Below are 10,843 nucleotides of genomic sequence, written 5' to 3'. Positions count from 1 at the left end.
CTAGGTGAACAATCTGGTCGATGTGCCCTTAAGCAAGGCACTTAACCCTAATTGCTCATGTAAATCGCTCTGGATAAGAGCGTCTGCTAAATGACGTAAATGTAAAAATAGAAATGCTGTCTGTTGCAACAGTTAGAAATACCTGATTCACTAGTACTGTAATGATATACACAACCAGTCAAGAGTTTTAGGACACCTACTCATTCAAGGGTTTTTCTTTATTTGTACTATTTTCTACATTGTAGATAGTGAAGAAATCAAAACTATGAAATAACACATATGGACTCATGTAGTAACCAAAAAAAGTGTTAAACAAATAGTAGCCTTATGCTTTTATTATAGTGTTGGGATTTTACTCAAGTCTGTATGATACAGTCACACTGACTGGAAAGTGCATCCCTGTAAAATATATAATTTTGTACCCTGCATGAGACTTCTCCAACAATATATGCCACAGCAGACTTCTGTTTTGCACTGTAGTCCCTCAACATATCTGTGCGATAACAGCAATATAACAATATATCACAACCGAGCAGCAACAATGTCCTTGTTGTTTTCTATGTTATGGCACTTATTCTGACAGCTTTGATAGTCTCTGCAAAAGTAATTTTGTTGCAGCTTGTCTCTAATGTTTTATAATTTTAACACTACAGCACTTTTTAAGCAAAGTATTTTCAGATATTTTTGTAACCATGGTAATTTTTTACAATTACAACTGTACCTGCTGAGTTTGTTATTCAGTTAGCTTCCTTAAAGTGCAAGATGTCAAATATTTGTCTAAATATTTCAAGAAACATTTGTTATAGCTCAATTAAATTAATTGTTTCTTTAACTCTTTCTTTGTCACCATGCATGTAACTATAAATGTTTGTCAATAAAATAGATGTTCTAATGTCTCTTATAGCTGAATGTATCATGTACAGTTGAAGTCTCCCGAGTGGCGCAGTGGTCTAAGGCACTGCATCGCAGTGCTAGCTGTGCCACTAGAGATCCTGGTTCGAATCCAGGCTCTGTTGTAGCCGGCCGCGACCGGGAGACCCATGGGGCGGCGCGCAATTGGCCCAGCGTCTTCCAGGGTAGGGGAGGGAATGGCCGGCAGGGATGTAGCTCAGTTGATAGAGCATGGCGTTTGCAACGCCAGGGTTGTGGGTTCGATTCCCACAGGGGGTATGAAAAAATAAATGTATGCATTAACTGTAAGTCGCTCTGGATAAGAGCGTCTGCTAAATGACTAAAATGTAAATGTAAATGTAAAAGTCGGAAGTTAACATACACTTAGGTTGGAGTCATTAAAACTCGTTTTTCAACCATTCCACACATTTCTTGTTAACAAACTATAGTTTTGGCAAGTCTGGTAGGACATCTACTTTGTGCATTCACTTATATTTCCAGTGGGTCAGAAGTTTACATACACTAAGTTGACTGTGCCTTTAAACAGCTTGGAAAATTCCAGAAAATGTAATGGCTTTAGAAGCTTCTGATAGGCTAATTGACATCATTTTAGTCAATTGGAGGTGTACCTGTGGATGTATTTCAAGGCCTACCTTCAAACTCAAGTGCCTCTTTGCTTGACATCATGGGAAAATCAAAATAAATCAGCCAAGACCTCAGAATAAAAATGTGTAGACCTCCACAAGTCTGGTTCATCCTTGGGAGCAATTTCAAAACGCCAGAAGGTACCACGTTCATCTGTACAAACAATAGTACGCAAGTATAAACACCATGGGCCCACGCAGCCGTCATACCGCTCAGGAAGGAGACGCGTTCTGTCTCCTAGAGATGAACGTACTTTGGTGCGAAAAGTGCAAATCAATCCCAGAACAACAGCAAAGGACCTTGTGAAGATGCTGGAGGAAACGGGTACAAAAGTATCTATATCCACAGTAAAACGAGTCCTATATCGACATAACCTGAAAGGTTGCTCAGCAAGGAAGAAGCCACTGCTCCAAAACCGCCACAGTTTGCAACTGCACATGGGGACAAATATTGTACTTTTTGGAGAAATGTCCTCTGGTCTGATTAAACAAAAATAGAACTGTTTGCCCATAATGACCATCGTTATGTTTGGAGGAAAAAGGGGGTGCCTTGCAGCCGAAGAACACCATCCCAACCGTGAAGCACGGGGGTGGCAGCATCATGCTGTGGGGGTGCTTTGCTGAAGGAGGGACTGGTGCACTTCACAAAATAGATGGCATCATGAGGAAGGAAAATTATGTGGATATATTGAAGCAACATCTCAAGACATCAGTCAGGAAGTTAAAGCTTGGTCGCAAATGGGTCTTCCAAATGGACAATGACCCCAAGCATACTTCCAAAGTTGTGGCAAAATGACTTAAGGACAACAAAGTCAAGGTGTTGGAGTGGCCATCACAAAGCCCTGACCTCAATCCTATAGAAAATGTGTGGGTAGAACTGAAAAAGTGTGTGCAAGCAAGGAGGCCTACAAACCTGACTCAGTTACACCAGCTCTGTCAGGAGGAATGCGCCAAAATTCACCTAACTTATTGTGGGAAGCTTGTGGAAGGCTACCTGAAACGTTTGACCCAAGTTAAACAATTTAAAGGCAATGCTACCAAATACTAATTGAGTGTATGTAAACTTCTGACCCACTGGGAATGTGATGAAAGAAATAAAAGCTGAAATAAATTATTCTCTCTACTATTATTCTGACATTTTACATTCTTAAAATAAAGTGGTGATCCTAACTGACCTAAAACAGGGAATTTTTACTAGGATTAAATGTCAGGAATTGTGAAAAACTGAGTTTAAATGTATTAGGCTAAGGTGTATGTAAACTTCCGACTTCAACTGTATGTTCTCAAAAGGTCACTACACCATCAATTTATAATTGATTTCGTAATTATGAATAGATGTGTGATTGGTTAACAGAAATGTGTAGTTTTGGTTTTAGCCGTTATTTCCAGTGAAGTGTGAGTGGCTGATTGATCATTCATATGACAGGCTCAACTGGAGCGGAACTTCGCCTTCTGCAGAATACCATCGAATGGGAGGTTATCGTTTGTTGCTAGAGATGATGATCAAACTCACCCCGCGCGCCGCTCGGTCATGGCGGGTCAACAATGTGCGCTCGATGTTTTACAAGGCAGTGTAAAATGTTAAAACTATCCAATTAGAAAATAATGACGTGTGGTTGATCGAGGTTTAGCAAATAATTCGATGGGCAGCGACTCAAGTAAACAAAAGGTAAGAGATCTTCAGACGTAGCCTACACCTATGAAGTTATCAGATTTTATCACATATTTAGGCAGTTTGCGCAGTATACTGATTTAGCCTGCTAATTAATCTACATTCTGTTCCACATAAGTGATACATTTATATAGTAGGCTCGCAACAATATTGACATATGGATTCAAGTGCGTCTGCGTGCAGCGAATAGAAACAGGTGATAAGCGCCAATATATTTGAACAGTTTTTAATTTATGCATATGCATTAGAATAGTAAACATTTCATTCATCTATGTCAAATGAAAAATATGTTTTTTAAATACAATTTTAAGTAATTATTTTACAATTACATTTCAGAGGCACGTGGAACTGGCCAAATATAGTTAATGAGAAATTAATGAATCTTTCAACATTCGTTTGTTTATCTGGCATGTTGGCAAATGTTTGGTTTCATATGATACAGTATCTCCTCTATCCAATGCTGATTTAGTCCTGCATGATTCTAGTGTGGCATATGCCAGTAAGTAACCTCGAGATGTCTGACATAAAAATTAAAAAAGTAACTGTAGTTACTTGCACTACGTATAATTAGAGCCATCACTAATTCGAAAGCCGTTGACCTCAATGTAGAGACAGGTGCCAAGCCAAGAGAGACGACGCTGGCATGGCCTTCTCTCCAATATGGGAATATCCTTTACTGATGGAATTCGCCACCTTGGCCCACCGGGTCTGGCCACACAGTGCATGGTGCTCGGCAGTGGAGCCCCAATCACTGAGGACCTCCTCCCCCCAGGAGACAGCCCTCAGAAGCCTGTCATGGAGTGGACTCTCCCTGGCTTGATCTCCATCTTTCTGCCTGAGTTCCCACACCGTAAATTCCCTGGGCAAGACGATTTCCAGGTAGTCCTCCTTAACTTCATTTGCATTGAACACTTGGACCACAGATGTTATCAATGTTTGAAGAAAATGTTTTCATGCTGCCTCTTCAGCAGGGTGGGGGGAATCAATTATGTAATGGTCTGTCTGATGTAAAAAATAAAATTAAAAACGGTGGAACCTACCTGTAATGATACTAACGTTTAATAATATTGCAACATTTGAATCTCACTTTCTCTCCATGACATTCAGATCCTGGGCTTCATAGCCAAAGGCTCTTTTGGTCCTATCTTGAAAGTAAAGGACAGGTCGAAGGAGAAGACTTATGCAGTTAAGGTGAATCTCTCCTCAGCCTCCTGCCACATCACATTTAACCAGCACTATATTTCATGTGACATCTACACACATCTAGTGTATTCTATTCCCACGGTATTTAATGTTCCTGTATTGTGTTGCTCTACAGGTTTTACCCAAGTCTGAGATACTGAAGCATGGGGTCCTGGAACAGTCAAAGGAGGAGGTCATCATTCAGGTAGGTCACACTGCAGGATGACCTGGAAAGCTGCTATCCTGAGCAGGCTTTAGCTTAGGGCCTGACTTAGTTTAGGGGATAACATGCTGGAAACAATGACTCACTGAGCTATAACAATGACTATGACAATTATCCCTATGAGCATCTGTGCAACAACAAGCATGGTCCCATGGAACTTTTGCTATAAAAAACAACAACCTTTGCCATCATTGAAGATACCTGGTTGCATTCAGATCCCTCCTAAATCACATTGTTCTAGTGAGTGTCTTTGCTGACATCCACACTGTTGCTGCTGCTGTGTGTGTTGCCTGTTGCGTTGCAGCGGCAGGTCAGCCACCCATTCCTCCACAATCTGCAGGACTGCTGGCAGACCCAGCGCCACCTCTTCATTAGTGAGTGACTAATGTGATATAGCTAGATCCCTCCTTCCCCTTTGTTTTATTCTCTCCTCTCTTTACCCTCCCTGTGTCTCACGTAGGAGCTTCCCACTGGGCACAGACATCAAGTCAACGTCTATTCCATGTTGGTTCAACGTAATTTCATTGAAATGACGTGGAAACAACGTTGATTCAACCAGTGTGTGCCCAGTGGGTTGTCTCGCTCTCCCTAACAGGAGTGTCTACGATGGCATTGACTGGCCTTGCTGCTATTCAGTGTTGTCTCCCTCAGTTTGAGCCCCATGACTCGTCTGAAGAATTATACTGCCATCTACTGAGATTTCAGGGTGTAGCATACATTCCTGTGGCTTCTGAACCAGTTTACCCTTCCTTTGATTTATTAATAACACCCTTATTAGTGGATAATGGCATGTTTGAGTTCATTTGTGTCTCTGACTGACAGTTAGCTCCTTCCCCAGCATCACCCCTTCCTACGCTTCCCCCAGCCTTAAAAAACGTCCAACTGTGTGACTTCCGACAATTGATCGTTTTCTCCTATTGCTTCTCTCCTCCATTGCTCCTTCCTTTTCAAGTGCTTGTGTTTCAGCAGGGGTCATCTACTCCCAGCCCTGGATCAGTGTACTGTGCATAGCCTTGTTATGTTCTAAGATAGATCATTGTGTGTGACTGTGTCTGTCTTCCCACAGTGTGTGACTACTGCAGTACTGGAGACCTGTATACCTACTGGTTACTGAAGGGCCAGTTTGGGGAGGATGAGGCTCGGGTGTTCGCTGCAGAGCTAGGCTGTGCTTTGGGTGAGTGTCCCTCGTGTGTATATGCACAATATAGTTCTGCAAAATGTGTATGAAATCATTGTTTAAGTTTCACCTTTACTTGGATTATAATGTGTGTGTCTGATCGGTAGGTTTCCTTCACGACTTTGGGATCATGCATAGGGATGTGAAGGTATGAACATTTGTTTGATAATGAACATTATACTTTATACATAACTTATGCTTTCTTGCATCTAAATAACTTATTTATAACTTCACAGAAAAGTTTATAATCATCTGATTTTTCTGGATTTTTTAGATGGAGAATGTCCTTCTGTCTGACCAAGGTAATGCTAGCTTAAATGATATATTAATATATAATATATGCCATTTAGCAGACACTTTTATCCAAAGCAACTTAGTCATGCATGTGTAGCACATGGGGATGTGTGAAACAGCCTTTAGTGTCCCGCTTGTGTCACCTCATTAGCTGTCTTTTGAGGTGGCGTGATTGGCTAAGACACTTGAGGGAGGACGGTCACGTGTTTGTGAGGCAGAGATTCTGAGTTCGTGCCAGGTATGGGCCGAATCGGGAGGAAGTAGTACTCGCTAAGCAAGCAGCGTGATGTCTTTTACACATGCATACATTTTACGTAGGGTTTAGTTTACTTTCTACTGCAATAAAATATAAGAGAACAATAGAGGGCCTTATAATACAGTGGACACTTCAGGATTGTTGTTGTATGGAATATTCTGGAAGATATCGGTTTATAGTGAAACTAGTTTAAGCTTCATATTTGTCAGGTAGAAAAAACGGAATTGGATTTGTGAAGTACTGTATGTAAAATACTACTGTATCTATTTGATGCAGGTCATCTGCGTTTAACTGACTTTGGACTCTCTCGCCGTCTTGAGCGTGGCGCAAGAGCATTTACAATTTGTGGGACAATCCAATACATGGGTGAGATGCTTGGGATCAGGCAAAGTTAATGGTCACTACACATTAAGCACCTATTATAATCTCACTGTGATGGTCCTCTGTCTGAACAGCTCCTGAAGTCCTGAGTGGGGGTCCCTACAGCCATGCTGCTGATTGGTGGTCTCTCGGCGTTCTGTTGTTCTCATTGGTGACTGGAAAGGTGCTGTCACCACCACAGTTCATCATCTTAATTAACTGAATATGTGATGATTTAATAGTTGTTAGAAAGGTTGTTTTTCTTCTTCTTTTAATCTCAGTCCTGTCATGCAAATCTAAATGCTCGTCTAGAGATGTTGTTGATGCTAATTCTGTCCATGACACCTCCATAGTTCCCTGTGCCTCCAGAGCCAGACCACTGCAACATGCTGAGAAAGGTCAGAGACTGCCCATACTCCATGCCCAAGACCTTCAACCCTGCACTGGCCCTTCTGCTCACAGAGGTCAGAGGTCATCTGTAGTGGGATTGTCTCAGATTGGGAAACACATTCACCTTTTAAACAGAATATCAACAAATTCTCAATGCTCTTCTTTCTTTCTTTCTCTATCCTGTTTGTGACTCCAGCTCCTATGCAAGAACCCAGCTCATCGCCTGCGTAGCCTGGAGCGCTTCAAAAGGCAGACATTTTTCCGTGGCACTTCCTTTGACTCTCAGCTGCTACAGAAGAGACCTGTTGAACTAATTCTAGAACTGAAGAACCATCCTGATCGTCTAGCCAAAGCCATGCGAGGCCTGTCTATGGACTACTTCCAGAACTTTGACTGTGACATCCTCCACTCCCCTACCAGCCCCACTGACCAGGCCCTGGCTACAGCTCAGGGTTTAAGCGCATGAGATGTGCCTGTGCTACTGTGACTCAATACTGACTGGAATGGAAACAAGTATGGACATGTATTTGATATATACATTTTGTACCACATTGATACTTGGTTGTGAAAAAGCTCCTGTATGTTTTCTTTTTTTATTTGGACTATTTGGGATGATAAATATAGATGAGCTTTAATGCACTGAAAACCACCACTTACCAAAAAGGGTTTATAACAGTTCTATTTCCCATTGAGATTAACAGTACTGCAACTCAAAGCCTCTCAAGGCACTGCCTGTTATAGCACAAACTATTTCCAAATGTGGATCAACCACCTGCGTCTTTGACCTTTTACCTTTGTTATTACATTTGTATAAGAAGATCTCTATTTTCCTGAAAATCCTTTCACATATATATATTTTTAACAAAGTATTTATTTAATTCTGTGTTATTTTATGTTTGATTGCTTAGGGCATCTGATTATTTGATTGACTGTTGTGTGACTGATCACAATGCCTTTGACTGTTCACAAAGTCCTGCTGTATACACATTTCTCATTATATTTCACTAATTGTTGTTGTGTTTTACCCAACGACAGTAACAGCTGAATGATGAATGCCCCTATAAACTCATGATGGAGTTGTCTCCTGTCATGATATACTTGGATAAATATCAAAGGAAATAGGTACCTTTAAGCATAGCCTCTTATTTGGAGCTACTTGAAGTTTTAAAAAGAGTTGATAAGTTCCACAGGTTTCCACAGGTTTTTTAGGTTAGATGTTTTTAGCTGTTCCAGATATAGAGCCTGAGTTACTTCAGACACCTGGTAATCAGTCATGACAGCAGAGAACATATATACATTTGAGCCAGTACAATACAAGAGGAGGCTTTCAGTTTATTGTTACCAACAGAAAAGTATAAATCTTACGGAGTATTATTCATTTGGAAGTTCAAATGTTTTTTCACCTGAAATCTGTGTGGTTCAGTTGGTAGAGCATGGAGCTTGCATGGGTTCGATTCCTGTGGGGCCGTTGGCCATCCAGATGAAAATGTATGGATAATGCACTACTGCAAGTCCTTTTGGATAAACGCGTCTGCTACATGGCATATATCATATATTATGTTAACACATACTGTACGTTATTTGTATTGCACTACAACTGGATACATAAAGCCAACTTATTCCCCAGACTTTAGTGTGACAGTGACCTATTTGGTAAAACACTCAGAACACCAAGAAACCCTTAAGGGAGCAACCTTAATAGGACGGAAAATTGAAGACCAGATAAAGCATCATCATTAAATGTTTTTAATTAGGTTTAACAGAAAAAACTAGCTACTGCCCAATGGAGACAGCTAAATATAATCTAAGCACAAGTCCCAGTCATCTTCCTAAAATGTCTCCTGAATAGGAAGGTGTAGTGGGCTCTCCTCTCTCTGCGGTCTGACATTGAATTCCCCTTTAGGCCCTTGTCTGAGACAGGTCTGGTACAGTATGTCTGTGGTGTTAGTCCAGTGACCCACATCTTTACATTGGTGGACACCTCTAGCACACTGACACAATTATAGAGGGAGGGATGGAGAAGTCCCATAAAATAACACTAGAACAAGTGAGATGTCCTAGAAAAGTGGAAAACGTATTTTCTACAGAAAAGGGGCAGAGGGAGATATTCAACTTGCCAAATAAAGGATCAAATACTAACACTTGATGAGAATTAAGTATTTACTGTCAAATGCATGTCATTCTTGATAGAATTACCTATGCATTTTATCCAACCACTTCAAGTGAAAATGTAACAACTGAATATGCCACCATAAAGCCAATGTAGCCTATCACTGTTGATCTTCATATGATGGACCTGATCTCGGGTATCGACCTATGTAAAGCACTCAAACATTGATTGTTATATCTTCACATTAAAAAAACATTCTGACCCCATTTCTCTCTAATATATGTCACAGTTCTATATTTGGTCATTTATATACACTGTAAGCACTTTCTGAACCTATTAATACCCATGATTTACTACTAATGCATAACGCAGATATGCATAGGAGTGTTTGAATTGCTCTGAGACTGAGCTTTTCCTCTGGGTCTTAGGGGATGTCCGAATTGCCAAGAGATTCAGAAATGTGCCCAAGGCATAGTTCAACCTAATTACATAAGTCTATGATTACAACTAATTAGAGGAAAATAGTGAGCAAAGTGGTTGTGGTTTAACACTTAAATGAGGTTGCGCTGCGCTGAAGGGTTCAGAGTTATTATAGCTTCAGAAAAAATGTTATTGGGCCAACACACTGTAATAAACCTGGGTGTACACAATTGTGCTGTTTTAAGTCGCCAGACTTCTTTTACATTTTAGTCATTCATGAAATCTAACTTCTGTGTAAATAAAATGTAGAGAAAAACAAAACTGTTGTTTGGAATGATTAATTAGCTTCATGTTTCATCCACTGAATTATTGATTTTACTGCCATTGAGACAACTTCTCAGAACAAGACAACGTCTACTTGCATGACAAGTGTATCGTTATTATTGTAATGACTTGGAATGATGGATTATGTTTCGTTGAATGCAGAGGAGGCTGCTGGAGGGGAGCTATAGGAGGACAGGCTCATTGTAATGACTGGAATGGAATCAATGGAATGGTACCAAACACATCAAACATATGGAAACAACGCGTTTGACTCCGTTCCATTGATGCCATTCCAGCCATTATAATGAGCCTATTCTCTTATAGCTCCTCCCACCAGCCTCCTCTGGTTGAACATATTCATCCATATTTATTTATTACCCATCAACAAGCCCCACCCCATCGTTAAGCCCCGCCCTAAAGGTGTTGAGTGGGATACAAGGGAGCAGCAGTCTGTCAGACATCGCACTGGATTCTGAATTAGCATCCTGTCAGGTAAGGTTCTCAAGTTTTATTGACATTCACTTTTCATTTCAGCAAGCTTTAGTAAACAGGATAGATAATATGATATTTAGCTACTATGAATGTTCAACTATTGAATGAGTGGTACCACTAGTAGTCCCGTGTAGCTCAGTTGGTAGAGCATGGGTTGTGGGTTCGATTCCCTAGGGGGACCAGCATGAAAATGTATGGACCCAACACTGTAAGTTGCTCTGGATAAGAGCGTCTGCTAAATGACTTAAATGTAAAATGTGGAATACTATTAAAGTAATGAATTTTACATTTTATTTGGAAAACTAAAGATATTACAATGGATTGTTATTGTCTTGCAATTTACAAAACCAAATTAAAGGAGTGGATTGGAGTTACATGATGATAAGTCAATGCATGGTAGATCAAAAA

General features: G+C 40.5%; 1 protein-coding gene across 1 annotated transcript; it reads left to right on the top strand.

The window, feature by feature from the left end:
* The first annotated feature begins 2,778 nt into the window (after window positions 1-2,778).
* Window positions 2,779-8,717, top strand: LOC121560039 (ribosomal protein S6 kinase-related protein-like). The gene is made up of 12 exons (XM_041873101.2): window positions 2,779-3,204; window positions 3,817-4,086; window positions 4,315-4,398; window positions 4,526-4,594; window positions 4,917-4,986; window positions 5,679-5,786; window positions 5,897-5,937; window positions 6,064-6,091; window positions 6,616-6,705; window positions 6,795-6,883; window positions 7,053-7,163; window positions 7,286-8,717. Exons 1-12 carry the CDS (start codon window positions 3,178-3,180, stop codon window positions 7,553-7,555), a joined length of 1,257 nt encoding a protein of 418 aa, XP_041729035.1. The 5' UTR covers window positions 2,779-3,177; the 3' UTR covers window positions 7,556-8,717.
* The last annotated feature ends 2,126 nt before the right edge of the window (window positions 8,718-10,843 follow it).

The sequence above is a fragment of the Coregonus clupeaformis genome, chromosome 6, assembly GCF_020615455.1.
Source record: "Coregonus clupeaformis isolate EN_2021a chromosome 6, ASM2061545v1, whole genome shotgun sequence".
Lineage (NCBI taxonomy): Eukaryota > Metazoa > Chordata > Actinopteri > Salmoniformes > Salmonidae > Coregonus > Coregonus clupeaformis.
This window is presented reverse-complemented; position numbering and strand designations above follow the sequence as displayed.

Bases quoted from the DNA above. Each gene is read 5' to 3' on its own strand.
- LOC121560039 (XM_041873101.2), top strand. From the start codon at position 3,178: ATGGGCAGCGACTCAAGTAAACAAAAG. The intron at 4,399-4,525 runs GTGAATCTCTCC...GTTGCTCTACAG, and splicing joins AGAAGACTTATGCAGTTAAG to GTTTTACCCAAGTCTGAGAT. The intron at 6,092-6,615 runs GTAATGCTAGCT...TATTTGATGCAG, and splicing joins TGTCCTTCTGTCTGACCAAG to GTCATCTGCGTTTAACTGAC.